General features: G+C 34.5%; 1 protein-coding gene across 2 annotated transcripts; it reads left to right on the top strand.

Annotated features, from left to right (window-relative positions):
* The first annotated feature begins 10,394 nt into the window (after nucleotides 1-10,394).
* On the top strand, nucleotides 10,395-18,811 carry LOC112520639 (uncharacterized zinc finger CCHC domain-containing protein At4g19190). Of its 2 annotated transcripts, XR_003070060.1 has the most exons (8): nucleotides 10,395-10,653; nucleotides 10,753-10,815; nucleotides 11,522-11,670; nucleotides 11,761-11,874; nucleotides 14,066-14,267; nucleotides 16,472-16,586; nucleotides 17,768-18,257; nucleotides 18,357-18,811. XR_003070060.1 is itself a non-coding variant. In XM_025129048.1 (7 exons), the coding sequence occupies exons 1-7, from the start codon at nucleotides 10,432-10,434 to the stop codon at nucleotides 18,139-18,141; spliced, it is 1,239 nt and encodes a 412-aa protein (XP_024984816.1). In that variant the 5' UTR covers nucleotides 10,395-10,431; the 3' UTR covers nucleotides 18,142-18,267. The 2 variants fall into 2 exon arrangements, 1 of the variants encoding a protein (XP_024984816.1); XM_025129048.1 differs by lacking the exon at nucleotides 18,357-18,811 and having other exon boundaries at nucleotides 17,768-18,267.
* Nucleotides 18,812-18,948: the final 137 nt, after the last annotated feature.

The raw sequence follows: 18,948 nt of genomic DNA on the forward strand, positions 1-18,948 counted from the left end.
TGTTTTAAATCAGTCAAAGGTTGGACAATGTATTATCCGAATTGTTTTAAATCGGTCAAAGGTTGGACGATGTATTGTCCGGATTGTTTTAAATCGGTCAAATGTTGGACGATGTATTGTCCGGATTGTTTTAAATTGGTTAAGTTGTGAGCGGGGTATTGTCTGGACTTGTTATCCGGACTTGTTATCCGGACAAAGATATTGATTTAATTCTAAGTGTTAACGGGACAAAACTTATACAAGGTGTTGTCCGGATTATTGACCGGAGATGAAATCCGGCTAAGTTAGGTTGACCGGATTTGAAGTTATATTTTGTGTTTTTGATAAGAAATGCTATATTGTCATAAAAAGGARGTTTTGAAAYAAATGATTTYGTTTTGACAATAATTTCAATGGCTGCGGTCTATTTGAAGTTATTTTGTGAAATATTTTTGATGAGGAAATAAGGGTGGCATATCAAGGAGAGGTGTACCATGTAATAAGGGTGGCATATTAAGGAGGGATGTACCATGGGATAAGGGTGGCATATCAAGGAGATGTGTAAATTTGGATATAAGGGTGGCATTTGTATGTGTGTGTTGTATGATATAACTATTTCTATTATATCCCTTAAGATTAAAGTGGTCTGGAATCTTTATTTCTTTGTGATTTAAAGATTTAGGATCAAGGTTCTTATTGGAAATCATAGTCTGAATGTTATTGAGGAGAAAACATCAGGTTTGGCCTGAAACTTTATATAAACCTTGTTTGATTAGAAAAGGTTTAAAAGTGGTATTATGTGGAACCTGATTGGTTCAGAGGTATGAGATTTGAATAGCTGAATGATTTGCTTGAAAAGTGGAAAGGATTTGGTAGCATGTTCCTAATTGTTCATATATTTGTTATATATATAAAATGTTGTTTTCCATAAAAGATTTTGGTGATTTTCACCCTGCAATAACATTAACAGGGCATCTCACTAGACCTTTCGGTCTAACTCTCGTTTTGTGATTTTAATTATGTATTGCAGGAGGTTCGGACGGTAAGGGAAAGGGGAAAATGTAATATTTTCCTATATGCATTTCTGCATGAAGATCTGTCTTGATGTATAGTTTTGATTGAACAGTACAAGAAATGTATTTGAATTTTTGGATCTTGTATTTGGTTATAATAGATTCTTGTACTAAGGGACCTGAATGAGATAATATCATGTATTTCTTTTGTATGAAATATGTGTTACATGCAATGTATGGGTTGAGGTGTCACAGCTTGCTTGGTAAGTGCTTACTGGATAAATTTTCTCATCGGATGAATATGACAATGGCCAAAAATCTTACCGAGCAAGAGCGATGAGAAGGATGAAAAATATTACCCGGTAAGTGAAGTTTACGACTCTTATCCAGGTAAGTGCTCACAAGGTAAATTGTTGCATTCAATATATTTTGATGTACTGAAATCTTACGCATCAAAATAAATTATAGTGTTGACTTCTATATGTAAGCATTTATCGGGTAAGCATTTGGGTAAACAATTCCTAAGAATTTATTTGTTCGATTTCAATAAATCCAATAATTTATTATTCAAAAACTTAAATCAATAATCACTCAAAATGTAAAGTACGTTGTGTTTTTTAAAATTTCCCTAAATATATATCAGATAGATTAAATTGAAATGAGCAATTTTATGAACCCCTAACAAATTAGAATTGGAGTGAAATTAGGGGTCTAATTAAATAATAAAACTAAATATTTTGAAGGTTCATATGTGAATCTGTTACAAATATCTGAAATAGTCCAACTAAAAATGCATATATGAATCGATGTTACAGATTATTCATATGAGTTCACATATGTATTTTCAGTTGGATTATTTTAATGATTTACATATAAACTTTCCCTTAACATTCACTTCTTAGCTTCTCAGACATTTAGGTGGCGTTTGTTTTTTAAGAGGTGCTGAAGTCTGAAGTTTGAATTCACTTCTGATTTTTAAGAGGTGGTGCTAAAGTCTGAAATCTGAATTAATCAGACTGTTTGTTTTTTGCGTCTGAAATCTGAAGTTTGAAGATGAGAGATCGAGAGTTGATATGGATCGAAAGTTGACAGAGTTGATAGATGAGAGATCGAGACAGAAGAGTTGATCTAGATAAATCGAGCGTAAAAATATCAGAGTAGGTAGGCGACGATTTGAAATAAGAGGTAATAAGAGGTTTTTCAACCACTTAAATTTTCAGACTTAATAAGAGCTTTTAAGCTCTTAATTGAAAAAAAAAAAAAAAACACACTAAATCCTCTTATGTCTGACCGATTCATACTTAAGAGGACATTAAGAGCTTTTTTATTAAAAACAAACAACCCCTTAGTCTTTTTATTTGAACCTCCCTTCCGGTATGTTGTTATTTATTGTAATTATACAGGGAAGAGTCTGGAAAGCCCCAACAAGCTTTCATAATATGAGCAGTTAAGTTTCCATACAGTTTTTTTTAAACAAACCCACCCTTAAACTTACTAAAATTGCTCAAATTGGTCCTTCCGACCTATAAAAGTGACCGGCAACCAGTTATTCCGGTAGAGTCGTTAAAAATTCAAAAAAAAAACATCAATACATTTTCATATCTTAAGCGATTAAATTCTTATACACTTTTTAAAAAGATAAATGAATGCAATTACTGAAACCGAACAAATTGATCATTTTGATCTATAATATAATTTTTTTAATCCAAGCCAAAATCAAGAAAATAATATTATTAAAACATTATATGATTTTTGGGAAAAACCCTTGCATTTACGGAAACCGAACAAATTGATCCTTCTGACCTGTAAATCATGTTTATTAATTGATTATTATTTAGATTATTATGCCTATGAAAAAAATACATCAAAATGTAACGAATTTTGTTTCAGTTCATATTTAATGTAACAAAGAATATAATTTTCAATCAATGTAACGAATTTTCGTATTTTTCTTATTTACTATAATAAAGTTTCAATTTTCCAATTTTTAGCCATTTTTTTGTAACATTTGATGAAATGTATGTCAAATTATCTTTCGGTTCGACTTAACCTTTTCATAATTTTTTTTGTAAATGAGTCTATCAGATGTTACAAAAGCAATGTGTTACCAATCAAAATAGTAGAAAATAAAAAAATATGAAATTTTATTACATTGATCGAGAAAAAAAATGTCACACTTCTAATTGCGAACCTTTTTAAACACTTGTAGGTTTGACAAATCCATATGTGTTGTAGTGTGTGTGTGTATACATATATATATATATAGATTTGGGATCATGTGAGACCAAGGGTTTTTCGTGAGACCCGTAAGACCAATTTTCAACCCTTGGATTAGATCTACAATATGACAATTTGAACATTAATAAACGCCATGAGACTTCTCAATAATCACAAAATTGTCACCATGCAGCTTTGGACCATTAGATTATTAGCTTATAAAGTTAATCAATGAACATAAATTGGTCTTATGGGTGTCACGTAAAACTCTTGATCTCGCGTGAACCCAACCCTATACATATAAATACATATACGTCGGTATGTGCGTATATGTACACACACACACACACACATATATATATATATATATATATATGTATATATGTATGTTGAGTGAAAATCAGGTGAGAATTTTTCGCTTTCGTGAGAACAAACGAATGAAACTTTGTATCGTATGAATTTAACGTTATATTATGTGAAAATTGTAACCATCAAATTACCTTGAACCATGTGTTGCGGAGATTATGCTATATAATGTGATGATAATCGTGTACGCTGACAGTTTTAATGATAAGCGTTCACATAAATAAGAGTATTTTTCACTTGCTCTTACATTTTCACGAAAGTGGATTGTTCGCACTCGAACTTAACCATATGTATGTGTATATAAATATGTATACACACATGGTTGGGTTCCTATAAGAACTCTCTTTTTCCATGTGAACCATTTCGCAACCGTCGATCGCATTCGATCCGACAACGATGATTAGACGTCTTTTTTAAGATGGGCATTTTGGTCTTTCAGTTTTATGCATCTAGACACATTAACAAGATAGCTTTCTTGTTGTTAGTCTGTGACATATGTTACGATATGTTAAGATTAATCATGGTATGTCAGGTATTTTGTTTTTCATATTAAGATATATTAAATTTTTCATGTTAAAGTATGTGATATATGTTAAATTTCGTTAAAGTTTATTATATCAGTTATGGTATGTTAAAACTTGTGTCTTGTACATTCATGTCATCGAAGTTCCACATAATAAGATCCATCCCATCTAAGATCCATCATCCAACGGCTGCTAAGAGGTTTTCAGAGTTCTCTCTCTCTCTCTCTCTCTCTCTCTACACATATATTATATAATACTATTATAAGTGTTCTTATAAACAGTATAATCCGTACAGATGAGTTGAAAATACTGTAATATTGTAAATAAAGCATATGCTACTTTTTTGAGGAAAGTATAGCCTCATCATCTAAAGACCATATTCTTATTCTCTACTGATTTTAGCATGTAATGTTAATGTGAATCTAAAGGGGAAATATATTCCATATGATCATGAAAATAATAATGTATATATTAAATTTAAATCAGTGGATGAATCTTTTAACCATAAATCAACAGACACCTGTAGATTGTGGTTCGTTTCTAATTATCATCACAAATTTAGTAAAAAACAATCACGGTTGAGTTTATATAGTATACTTTTGGATCAAGAATATATATATCAGTAAATTTAATATTATTATATCTGTGAACGTGCATATGTAAGAATATATGCATTATTATTAATACTGTTCTTTAACCATTTTTATGGTGTTCTTATGTTGTCAAGTATCTTTTAGGAGAAGTTGATATTATTTTTATTTAATCATCTTTATTCTACCCCGAATATTAGCATGTTAAACATTTATGTGTTTAACAATACAGAATAATTTTAAATCGAATTATTATTTTTTAAAATTTTTTAGTTTGACTTGTAGTGTTTGTGTCTTTTTTATTTATTAACATGGATATCCAAGCCGCTATGCGAGCTGACTAATCTCAGGGCGACCACCTGTTTTGCAGATAACCCGGAGTCACCACATTTGAATATCTGTGGCCACAAGGGGATTTTTATCCCTCCTTGGATTTGAACCTGGGACCTCCTGGTACTTTTGACATTTGGAGTCAAGCTCAAACCAATCAGACACCACCATTGTGGTTAGTGTTTGTGTCTTTTACTGTTGGCGTATTGTAATTCAAACTTTTGTTAGGAAACTAAAACATCTGAGTCACGAGTCATAAAATAATGAGAGGGGTTGGAGGGTGACACATCTTCTGACTGTAACCAGGTCAAGAAGCACTGTAGTAGGGGTATAGTTACGAAGTTGCTATATTCAATGACAAGAACAGTCCGTTAGTAGCCATTAACTGGTTGGTTGGGATGAAAATCGACGACATAAGCATCACCATAGTACGAGTGTTATGATGGATGTGCTGGAAAACTGATGGCCAGATATTTGAGGTTCAACTACTATCTATGGGCCTTCACAATTTGACATTGTCATTCGTATAGATTGGCTAGTACTGAATCTTGCTCATATCATATGCAATAACAAATTGACTCAGTGATGTTGAAACTGTAACTTAAGAAAAGTTTGCTCGTGATCAAGAAGAAAGGGACGTTGAGACCCTGTGCCCCTGAACTTGTAAACTTTATATTTATGCTAATAAGTTATCTTAATTCTAAGATTAAGACGAATTTGGGACTACTAAGGACTTGTCTAGTTAATTCAGTAAATTGATTACAAATTTAAATGCAGACCAGATGAATTTTCTGGTAGAGATGATCGTTTGTGGGACCCATTTTCACGGGGTTGAGAAATTGCCCATACCAGCCCTAAAAAAAGGCTAGACCTGCCCTCGGGCTAATAGATCTATTTTTTATTTAAAAAGCAATTTTTTTTTATAAAATTACAAGTTCTGTAAAATCATTCAAACTACATAATTTTCTTATTACCAACATAAAATAAGACGTAAAAGTCTAAAACATATTATTGTACATAGCGTAAAAATAGTTTAACAAAATATAGAACGTGGACGTTTCCTCTCCAACAATTAACCAACTTCGAAAGCCCAAGTTTTTCGAGAACAAAAATACCTAATATTTTAAGATCGAGATTGAAGATGTACTATGTGACATATCGTACATAATATATATTTGGGAGGTAGTTCATACTCAGTAGAGGGGATCCAACTCAAAATCACTTCTAAGGGGTTGTTTGTTTACCTCTTAATAGTTTCATTAAGAGATAACCTTTGAATCGTTAAGAGGTGAATCTTGTTTGGCAAAAAAAAATCTATCTCTTAATGGTTCTAAAACACTCTGAATGATTTTGTATCATGGACCTCCCATAACCATTAAGCGCCATAATTTCATTGTAAACAATTATCAAACAATTATATTTCCTTTTGTACTATATCATGAGAACCTATTAATCATTCTGACCACTTAATCATTCTGCACCAAACCATTCAACAACTGCCAAACAGCCCCTAATTCTTTTTTCCATAAAAAACAGTACAATATTAACTATATAAAATTTAATTAACAATAATAATAAAACGAATTAAGCAGTCTGTTGAATTTTTTTCTTCATCACTACTGTCTACCCTTTAAATTTTGCAGTTCAACCTAAGGCTACCCATTCTTTTGAAAGAGGTTGTTCGAACCCGTTTTTCTAATGGGTCGTACCACCTATGACAATTTTAATCTATTATAAACGATCATCTGTAAGTTTTAAAGAAAAATAAATTATAATTTAATTATCAAGTGGCAATTTGTGACATGTGATCGTCAATGGGGGACCGTTAAGTCTTACAACTGCAAAACTAAAACTTGGACCTCGAGTGAGTTTGATGTGTGTTTCTTATCTGAATGCATGAATTATTTTATGGTAAGTTATGTTCATGAAATTTGTATCGCATTTGTAGAAGTATGCAAGCATGTTGATTATCAATTGTATGTGTGTCGGTTTAACTCACACAATGGGTGTGGATGTCGTCATGAGACCATACTCGTTCCCATAAGAAATATATTTGTGCGCAAGAATTTGTTTCTTGTCAACCCGATGATTAATTCTAGCAAGCATTCGTTCATGCCGAGTTTGTTACATTTAGATTGAATAACAAATCTAGATTTAATATTGAAGTTGATAAGTCAAGCCTTTCATAAAGAACCTGATACACATGCCGACAAATAAAAGATGGTTAAACTTAACGCTTAGTGAGTTCAAACGGTTTTTCATCATAATCATAAAAAAGTAAAACTAAAAGATTGCTCATGTAAATCACAAATTCACAAATGAAATGTGTTTATCGTAAAAGTAACATCTTTTAAAACCCACAGTTTTCATGATGAAAACTCATAAATCAGAACACCCATTTATATGAAACCAAAACCCAATACTCATACAACCAAAAAAAAAACTTGATGTTCAAATATCAGAAACATGAATAAAACTCAAGTATCCAAAGGCAACCAAATATGAACATTAAGCAGCTTTTGAAGCGTCAAATCTTGGATACTCTTCATACCCATAACAACACGAAAACATGGATAAAATATCATATCTGAAAACTCATCTTTAGGTGACGAGGGAGACTCGATTCCATTGAACGTGACAAAACATAAAAGTAGGTCACATATCTATGTTATATGAATATCACTTACGGATTATACATTCATTAAGATCAACCACTCCAAGTCTATAGTTTAATGAGTTATCAAGCTCAACCACTTCAGGTCTATCGCTTATATAGCCATCAAGCTCAACCACTCAAGGTCTATTGCTTGTGGATTCATCAAATATCCTACTTAAGCTCGTTCACAATAAATTATATTATGTTGGTCAATGGTCGATGTCGGAGCACACACCATATTGCATAAGAAGACCCAATGCCCATTGCACGATACAAAACATGAATATTCATCCTTTTCAAACCGATTCCTTTGCCTATTGATCCATTACATTACAGTCTAAATTAAACGACACTAGCTAAATGACTAACATACTCGAAATATGTAATTTCCAGATAAACATGTCATCACTGCATATCACTTCAAAAGCTCAACATCAAGCAATTTAAAATAGAGAAATGTCCCCAAAACTCATTCGAGTTAAAATCAAACCAATACACTCCACAACTCACTTGACTATTCAAATAAAGTCAATATAAACCAATAAGTTACAAATACTCAGTGTTTAAGCAACTTCTACACCAAAAGGTTTGAAAATCATCATCACAAACTCAAAGGTCGGGCCAAAGTACCAAAACGAGTGTTTCTCTCAAATCCAAGTCAATAGGCTCTTCGACTTATCAGACTACTCCAAAATGAGCCATCATAACCCAAAACACATTTAAATAGTTCAATAAATCTCATGACTCAGAACTCCAGAAAATTCAACAAATCAAATCATGGATATTATTTGAATGATTTATAAAATCAAAATATCCAAAAATGCATTAACGTCAAATAATCATCATATGAAAAATAAATCATCAAATCCCATGAAGTTTATGATTTATGATTTATCATCAAAATATCCAAAGATCCTAAATGTATGTATTTATTAAGATTCATTAAACCAAACATGCAAAAGATGCAATTTTATCAAGTAAATACAAGATTTGATAAATCATAAAAGCACTTTAAGACTCTAGAATATACATTTTTGGCATGTACAAAGTTTTCACAAAGCAACTTGAACTCACCTTACTAGGTTATGTTAAACTTAGATTCCAGACCCATCCTTAGCTTTCAAAAGGTGAAGACTTGAATCCACAAGTAAATCCTCCCAATAATTTCTTAAGGTCACATTCCATGGCTACAATTAAACCAAATATGAACAAGATTTTTGGATTCATAAAACCCCCCAAAATAGAGCTCAAAATACCCATGCACTACCTCGTCAGATCTTGAAGCCTCCCATCATAGATCTTCAATCTCCAAGGTTCTGCTTTTCATTTGCTCAAAAACGTCTCCAAAGATCCAAAATTGCCAAGGGAGAGAGGGGAGGGAAGATGGTGGAATAAATGGGTGAAAGACCCTAAAAATCGGGTTTAAAAGATGTTTCAGAAGCTTCCTACGACCTTTCCCGTGGCCTAAGTCGTGAGGATAGTCACACGTGTACAAAAACCACAAAATTTCAGAACAGAAAGTTGCGCAACTTGCCGGCAAGACAAGTGGCCCAACCTTCTGTTGGCTCCCGGTACACCCCTTTCTCTACCAGAACTCACATGCACCAACTTTTTTCATGGCACAATGCATTCCACTCACTAAAAGACCTCCAAAAACCCATAAAAGAACGTCAATCTCAAAATGTTGTACCCATAAAATCCGGGTGTTACAATGTGGTATTTCACAAATCTGCATGATTCTTTGATCATACATTTAAAATCATTATGTTTTTAAATTAATGTTTTACTAGACCTCTTAGGTCTAACCCTCTCTATTTCAGAACAATGCATTCTAGATCACTTTTAGGTAGGAGGACGTAGCGAGGGCAAAGCAAACTCCGAGACCCAAGATTTGAAGTTGAAATGGTTATTAGATTTTCTTATGAAATCGAGTTTTTATTATAATGCGTTAAAGACATCTGTAATAATTTCAGCAGTTGTTAAACTATACTTACCATTGGGACTTTTGAGACAATTTTAGGTGGATTTCATGTTATTAGAATGTTGTGGGTTTGCATCGTTACAACCAATTTAGATAGTAAAATATCGGCAAACCCGATAAATTTCCTTACAAAAGTTTTCATACCAAATCAGTCAAATTAACAAAACTGGTCGGACTGAACAATACTGGTTTGGTTCAGTCGATTAACAACATTTGTTGGATTTTATATCTTTTTGCCTCACTCTTAACTTTAGCGTCTCATAAACTTAGTTGAAGTGTTAGCAAACTGACCCGGGCTATCACATTTATAAAAAAAAGAGTAAACTATGGTTTTCGTCCCTATAGGCTATGGTTTAGTTTTTTAATAAAAAAATATATAATTTTATTAAATCAAAAAGACTAAAATACCAAAAAAATATAAAGACTAAAATACCCCTAAATTCATGAAGGACTTTTAACCAGTTTAATCTCTTGGACGAAAACAAAAATAAATTACAAACCATAAGGATAAAAAAGATAATTTTAAAACAACAGGGACGAAAATAGCAATCTTTCACAAACCATAGGGACGAAAATAACAATCTTTCACAAACCATAGGGACGAAGCTTGTAATTTACTATAAAAACACACACGGGTTTCATTCGGGTCGGGTCAAGATCGGCATCAGATGTGGCCAAAATCTTGAGAAAAACATTGGAAGTTGTCCCCGCTGCAACTTTTTCATTCGATCAGTAACAAAAAAAAAAAAACCCATCTAAGAACGAGAAGATCACCATGGATGATGATGAAAGAGGACCAAGGTTAAGCAAGCGATTCTCTGACAAAAATGCCGATGGAGAAGTTGATTACAAAACCAAGGCTGGAACTGCTTGGTCTCACTCTTACCTTAATCAAAAACCATGGCATCCGCTCTCCTACCCTAACCAACGCCGCAAGTGGATTGCCGAACAGACTCACGCCCAACAAGAACGTCGTGCCGAAGAAGTTTCACGTGAGGTAGGTTAATTCATTAACTCATTGATTGTTTGGTCAATTTCCCCAATTCTCCATTTGTCTTTTATCCCTAATGTGTAACCTTTTAAATTTGTAATGCAGTATGCTCAGGAACAGGAGTTTTTTCGCCAAGCTGCGCTTGTTTCTAAGAAAGAGAAGGAAAAAGTGAGGTTTTTGCATGTGCTTTCTTTTGTGTTTTTCATTGTTTAAGACTAATTGGGAGCTTAGATCTTATTAATATGATTGGTTTGATTTTCTGCTGCTTGTAATAAGGATAAATTAGTGTTTAACATCTTTCTTATGTTCAAAAGAGTGAAATTTGTGATTTGCTTGGTTACATAATAAGGAGGTATATTCTAACTGTAAAGGTCAGAGAAGTTGATGTTTAACTTTAAAATTGAAATTTATGATCGATTTTTTTGTAGAAAAATGTGATTACAAATCAGATTGTATTACAACTTACAAGCAACAGAAATCATAGAATGTTGGTGTTGTATTTTATCTCAAACTCATATCAGTTTGCATTTGAAGATTGTGTACTTGCCTAAAAAGTTAAACGTTTGTTTTCTTTGGAATGGAGGGAGTACAAGTTTACATTTTTATATTTCCAATTACACTACTAATTCGAGATTAATAGAATGGATATACTGGGTCTGGAAGTGTTAACTCAACGTCGTGTTATTTTCCACTTATTTGAGTATAATTTTTTATTCTTGAAGATTTAAAGAGAAACGGCTCTCTCTTTTGTCAAGGATGGAAAGATCTTGGTTGATGTGGAATTTTTGTTTTGGTGTATGTGTGAAAGTGATTTGAAATTTCATGTTAGATTTGTCTGTTTGACTTGATCTTTATTTGACATGTAAATTTGAAGATGGAGATGATGAAAGCTGTTAGTTTCATGTATGTCCGACCCCCTGGTTATAATCCCGAAAGTGCCAAAGCTGCAGAGATTGCTGAGGAGAAGAAAGCTCTGGAACCCTCAGAGGGTTCACACTCAGTGGAGGCAGGGGAAGCTCATATGTAATTGATTATGGTTACGTTAAATGATTACTGGATGTATTGCTTTGATTTTGTAATGCCAAATCAGTTATGGTTATGCCTCTGTTGCAGGTTGCAAAATCCTATGCCCCCCAATGAGGAAAAGAGGAAGCCGAGGCCTAAAGATGTTTTTGGCCGTGTGTTACCAACAGAAGAACAATTTGAAGCCCTTAAAAATGCCCCAAGGTCCATTTCCTGCTTTTCCACGATAATGTTTTGTTTCAGTTGTATTAGGTTCCTGTTGTGGTTTACCATATAGGCTCTGCTTTATGTGAACTGATTTGAGAGAGGATGTTATGGGAAGTGCTTACATTGTAGTACCAGATTACCAGTTACTGTTTGATTATAGCATAGTTTTGATGTTTCATTGAGGATATATATGTTACTTTATATATTTATGACGTCTTTTATACTTGTATGCTCTGATGCAACAAATGGAAATACAACATGTGTAGTGTTAGGTGAGGGAAGTGACTAAGTGGTGTTATATAGGAGTATGTGAAGAAGCTTGTGGGAATCCAGAGCTATGCCTGTGGCTGTATGTGTATGAGAGAGAGTATGTAGGTGAGTTGGAGGCGAGAGATGTTGCTTTTTTATGAGTTATTGGAGGTTTCTTTTAAAAAGTGATGATCGAGAATAGTGACGTGTGTTATAATTATACTTTCTGAGGTAGGTTTGGATCTTTAGTCATTACAAACTAATGCCATGGGAATTAAAATTGCTCGCTAGCAGGCCCAAGAGAGGCTTCAAAGTGCTTATTCATTTGATAAAGGAATTGAGTAGCTAATCTATTGAAGACTTTCGACACCCCTATCAAAATAAACACCAATGATAACCAAATTTTCGCACAAGCAATGGAACTTGATTCATTCCATTCTCTCAAAAATCTTTCATATCATGGTGTTTTGATTTGGGTATTGGAACCTTATTTGCCGAAGTGACTTATTGGTGATTTTATGCATTACTTTTTTTGGTTGTCTATTTCTTAAAGTTAGCAACTCACTAGATCACCATTTCTTGCATCTAAACCAAATTCTAGAACACAATTACTGGTAAGATATATGTACCTTAATGTCATAGGGTTATTGTTTAGGCCTTAACCACCCATGCAATTCTGGCACCAAGGCGCATTAGAAGTTCTAGATAGCCTGAAATACTGGAGAAGGGATTTGGATGGAAGAATGAACACAAGAACCTTGAAAGGCACGTACCTACTTTGTATTTATTATAGAATTATTTTCTTTGATGATTTACTAATGAGGGAGACTCCATCTATTTACAGGGATCTCCGTATCTAAGAACATCCTAGAACAAGTATTCTAGAGCCTAGGAGCTTCCTAGGTTCATCTTACAAAATATCCACCTCCTTACAAATATCAAGATTATTTTAGAATAGTTTACACTAGAAGATACAAGGAAATGGAAAAACCTTTGGAGAACTTTACAACCCTTTGCTGGGTGGATGCTCTGTGAGGTGTCAGTTGGTCTTATATGTGTGCGTGGATGTGGACCCCTTAATGTTCTTGGTTGTGTGTATTTCTTCTAATATTGTTTTGGTGTGGAGTTATTTCCTTGGTTCGAAGTTCAGTTGTTTTTAGCTTTTTTTATGTGGCATTTTCTAATTCAATTCTTCTGTGTGCTTCATTGTTGGTGTTCCTAGACAATATATGAGAAAATCATCGCATGTTTCTATGTGTTTAATTATTGATGTTCTGAAATGATATATGAGTGTGTTCTAATCATCTAATGTTGAAACTAGATATAGTTTAATTTATAAAAATCACGGTTATCAAACATTATAAAGATACAAAATTGGACATTTGGACGATATGCCCTGTAGCCCAAAATAATTCATGCAAAAGGTGAAGGCTTACTAAAACTGATATGGGTGAGTACACGATGGTTAAAGTTCATTTGGCTCCTTTCTTTCTGGAAAAGAATATGAGAGGATTTGGTCACAGGTTAGTAATAAAAAGATCTTGACAGTTGACTTGTATTATCACATGGGTGATTTAGAGGGAATATTTCTTTTCCTGTTTGTTTTTTGCTTACTACGAGGCATGAGTGTGTACACTAGCTTAATATAGCAATAGCTGAACCTTCTTCCAAGTGTCATGTAGGCAATACGTGTTGTGCGCACCAAATACATAAACTGTGTATCAGATTGTTGCAACACTATCTATTTTTCTGGGTTTAATGCTTACACATGAGAAGTTGTTAGCATAACCCACCTAGTATTAATTAAATCCACTGCTTGATTATTGTGGAAGCAGTGCCTGCATGTGTTGTATTATCTTTGTTTTCATCTTATACAGGAATACTTTTATATGGCTATAGTATTGAAGGTTGTATAATTCAACTGGTAACGTTGTTTCAGGCTAGAGACTGGTGTTGCTGGAAGGGCAAAGCCATTTGGCATTGAAATACGGAACGTAAAGTGTGTCAGATGCGGGGCCTATGGCCACCAAAGTGGTGATCGTGAATGTCCATTGAAGGATGCTATAATGCCTAATGAAGAGAGTCGGTTGAAAAGAGACGATCCCTTAACGGCTATCATAGCTCAAACTGATTCATCTGAGGTGATTACAAATACAAACTGTTTGGTAGTTTGGATTGTTTAATGCAATTTAAGATATAGCTGAATGTTATTTATGTAGCACAAGAATCTATATGGTAACTATGACAAAGTGTTGTTGTAGTAGCCATGTTATGCAAATGCGACTTATTTCACTGGTTAATTAAGTCTGCAGAAAGCATTGTTAAACTTAGTGACATACTAGTAAATATTAACGGAAATATAGTCAAATTGATTATTATTTCTGGTCACTGGTCAGTGTGCTATGAGTCAAATCTAGGGCAACTTTTGAGCCACTTTGAACCTCTGCAGCAGAATGATGTCGGATGTAAGCTAATGCCAATGAAGATAGCACATGATTATGTTTTGTTGTTTTAAGTGAGAGTAAGTAGGTCATATCTGTTTTCACCATTTAACATATGTGTAGTGTGGGAGTGTGGGTCCCATTTATATGGTGCGAGGAAAAAAATGAAGATCTGATTCTGGGTTCCATTCAGTTGATGACTTTACTTGGGGGTCATACTTTCAGTATTCATCCTTCATTCCAACCTTCACTTGAGTTGTGCATGCAATAGCTACCAAAATAAATAACTTGATGAGAGGTAGTTGCCAGCGTGGAAATAGGAGACACTTGGTAGTTGTTCCACTCTTTATGCAAAACAAAACCGTTCTTGTATGAACTTTGATATTATACCTTGAATGTGCTTAGTTGATTGTCTGAAGCTTGGGGTCAATACTTGAATTGCTTCAAGGGACAATTTTTGTTGTTCAGGCATGTGGCCTTGCACCTTCTGAAGCTGGTGAATGCATATTATAGACCACTAAAGTATCCTCCTTCCGTCCCAAAATAAGTGTCCACATTGCTATTTTAGTTTGTACCAAAGTAAGTGCATACTTTCCAATTCTACCCTTGATGGAGAAATTCATTACCCTCTCTATTATATTAAGAGTAAAATTGTCATTTAGTTGATTAAAAAGTATAATAAAAACTGTGTGCCATTTTCATCGTGGACATTTATTTTGGGACGGAGGGAGTAACTTATTTGAGTTGGAATGTACATTATGTTGTTCTTGTATCCTCCAATAGGCCTCAAATGTTTTAAACAAACTTAGATATTGCTTGCATCTTGTAATCTAACTAGAATCTTTTTTTAGTTAGAGTATGCATCTTGCTCACATTGAAGAAGATTGAGCTTGTCATAAGAGTCTGTATGTAGGCTTTGGCGATTGTGGTCTGCTAAGCTTTCTTAACTCATCAAGTTGATGCATACACATATGGCTTCATGTAACTGTTTTTTATTGTATTCATTCATGTCATGTGCCTGAGTTTTCCGTAAAAATTTGGATCAATCTGCATCTTTCATTTAGTTTTGTCCATTCTTTATGATTGTTTCTCTGATTGAGTTCCGTAAACATTCACCATTTGCTGAGTTCTGTAAACATTCACCATTTGCCTGAGTTCCGTAAACATTCACCATTTGCCTGAGTTCCTTAAACATTCAACCATTTGCTGAGTTCCATAAACATTCACCATTTGCCTTCTGTAAACATTCACCATTTGCCCGAGTTCCGTAAAATTCACCATTTGCTTCTCCTTTTCCATGAATAAAGGAATGATTTTTACTTCCTACAGGTTTTAAATGCTGCATATAACCATTAACCATCACTTTTTCTCCTTGGTCATATACTCCCTCCGTCCCAAAATAAATGTCTACAATGAAAAGCCCCACAGTTTTAGAAATGTGTAATTATTGCACTTCAAATTATTAAATGACAGTTTTACCCTTAATAATAGAGGGAGTAATGAATTCCTCCATCTCACTATTAAAGGTAGAATTGTGAATTGGACACTTACTTTTGAAAGTGGACACTTATTCTTGGGACAAACTAAAATAGTAATATAGACACTTATTCGGGACAGAGAGAGTATCATCTTACCAAATATTCGCCATTGTTTTGCATGGTATTTTGGTTTATTTTTCTTTTATCTTTTTGCATGATTACTAGAAAAATGCCTATTTTGCAAAAAAATTAGGGAAATGCTGCTTACAGACACTTCCGTTTGACCCCTGCATACCTAAGGATCGTTGGTGCACCATTTCTCACTCTTGACACATAATATCATGAAACTAATTTTTTTTTAAGTTTGCAGGTTAATCACTGTAAATTACTGTAGTGTTGCTTCTGAGATGTTATTTCATTTTGCAGCCTCTTAAGTGGGAGTTGAAACAAAAGCCTGGGATGAGTCCACCTCGTGGCGGGTTCAGACCAGATGATCCAAACCAGCAGATTGTTGCAGAAGACATATTCGATGAATATGGAGGTATGCTAATTTAAAAAAGAATCGCACATACACAAGTAGCACCAGATAATAATAAATTCTAGATTAAATAAAATAAGATACGATAGAGACATAATCCCATCATATTGTCTTTCCTACTCTTTGTATTTTGTTTGTTTATTTATTACCAAGGCCATAAGATCCTAGTGTAAGTGTACCCATCTAGTTGTACATTCGTTACTTCTTTTTGAAGTATATATAATAATCATATATGGCAAAGCTCACACACGCTCCGCACCTTTGGTGAGACTTGAACCCTTGACCTCGGGAGGTTGGGATCTGCCTTTAACCTGAAGCAAATAAGGAAGGATGGCTAGTAATATCGAGTCCATAGAGTTCAATTTGATAGCCTGATGGTTAGGAATATTCCTTAACGATGTGTTTATGCGGTATTTGCATCGTTTTTTGTCACGTTCCCTAATCTGAGAAACTAGTAACTTGTGAGGTGATCCTCACATTCTTTTGTCCTGGAAATTAAATAAAAGAAAAATGATGATCCTCCTCGATGACTAATGTCATAGGCTCGAGTGAGGGAAACTGCCACTTTGCAAAAATGCAAGGTACAAATACCTATATCCATAAGCACCATAACTCGTGAAAGTGAGGAGAACGTGTGCAGACAGTCATCCGATCCCGACCAACCATAATTGGATCGGGTCCAAAATTTCAACATCCAAATTGGATCAGTCAGTTCTTGGATGGTGGTCCGAAATCCAATAAAATCGAACAAACCCAAACCAATTACCATCCAATTATCAAACATATATAATTAATAATATTTTACAATATTGTTTCTATTTGATATTTGCATGAATTATTTATAAGGAAATTAGGAAAATATATGAATAATTGGTTCTATGGTGGATTAATTGGTTGGAAAGTTATGGATCAAAATATTGGATGGAGCCGATCTGATTTAATGGATAACCGATAGTAGTATCCAATGGATGGAACCGACCTGATCCAGATTGAATCGGTTCGCAAACTCTTAACATCCAATGGATGACTGGATCGGATGGTTCCATCTAAATCCATTGCATTTCAACCGATGAACATTTCTATGCGCTGGTATCGGGATCACTTTTCGCCGCTTAATCCATATATTGTATAATTTCTGAAGACAATTGTACGTTGCATAAGATCGTGTTGTCTCCTATGTGTAGGGTTTCTTGGCGAGGAGGTTATCCCTAATCTGCTAGCCAACTTCTCTACAAGCAAGCAAAAGAAGTCCAGTAGTAAGAGAAAACACAAAGGACAATCACCTCCAACCATTAAAGACAATTCCTGCTCTGATGATGCAGGAAGGAGGTCAAAGAAGAGTAAAAGTCAACATAAAAAGAAAAAGAAACAAATAAAGTCCGATTCAAGTTCATCGGAAGATTCAGAGGTCGATAGGCGTAAGAGGAGCAGAGGCGGCGGACATAGGCGGCATGATGGATCCGAGGGTTCAGACTCTGATCGGCAACGAAGGCACGAACATCATCGCCACCGCCGGCATCACCACCACCACCACCGTCACCGTAGACGTACGGATTGATACTGTCATGCAGCATTGAGACCTGTAGTAAACCACATTGTATACTGTTGTTTAGACATTTTTGTGTTGATTTAAGTTCCTTTGGGAGATGGAAAGAAAGGGAAAGAGGGGCCAAGGTTTGGAATGCTTCACATGAGTCAAATTTGTCATTATATTTCTTGTTTTTTTTCCAAAAAATCTGTAAAGTCCCAACTGAATTGTCCTAGCGATAGCAGGTAAGGAGGTGGAATCCGTGAGGTCTCATGTTCAAATCTGTACATCACGCACCCGCTTTTGGGACATTGGTTTTTTCTCCCTCATTGAATGTTCGTGGGATTAATACTGTTCGAATCTGGACACCATCTGCCTGTCTGTCTCTTGTCTTGGATACCATGGTTTTCCTTCCTTGTGAACGTTGGTGGGACTCGTGCATTAGAATTTGGGCATCATCAACCTGTCGATTTTTCTTTCGTATGATTGGTTGTGGGGTCGTTACAGTTTGAATTAGAACACCATCCACCTGTCTCTAAGATACTGCAATTTTCCTTTTTAACATATGGTTGTGAGACGGTTACGTTAGAGGTGGTGTGGGATTTAATTAGGGCGTTTTGGTTGTCTTAAGCAAGTTGTGGCGAGCCAAATTATGCTACCTTTAATATTTGTTCTAAGATGACACCATTTCCTTTACATAATTTATTTATTATTCGAGTTTGAACCAAATATTTTTTTATGGTTTCTGAAATCGACACAAATTACCAGGCCCTTGGTGCCTGTCATTTCCTCGCTGTTTCTTCTCCACTATCAAACTCCATATAACTATATATCCCG

The sequence above is a fragment of the Cynara cardunculus genome, assembly GCF_001531365.2.
Source record: "Cynara cardunculus var. scolymus isolate 2C chromosome LG 11, CcrdV1, whole genome shotgun sequence".
In the NCBI taxonomy this organism is placed as follows: Eukaryota; Viridiplantae; Streptophyta; class Magnoliopsida; order Asterales; family Asteraceae; genus Cynara; species Cynara cardunculus.

Coding starts and splice junctions, on each gene's coding strand:
- LOC112520639 (XM_025129048.1), top strand. CDS start 10,432: ATGGATGATGATGAAAGAGGACCAAGGTTAAGCAAGCGATTCTCTGAC. Junction 14,268..16,471: donor CTCAAACTGATTCATCTGAG/GTGATTACAAAT, acceptor TTCATTTTGCAG/CCTCTTAAGTGGGAGTTGAA. Junction 16,587..17,767: donor CATATTCGATGAATATGGAG/GTATGCTAATTT, acceptor TCCTATGTGTAG/GGTTTCTTGGCGAGGAGGTT.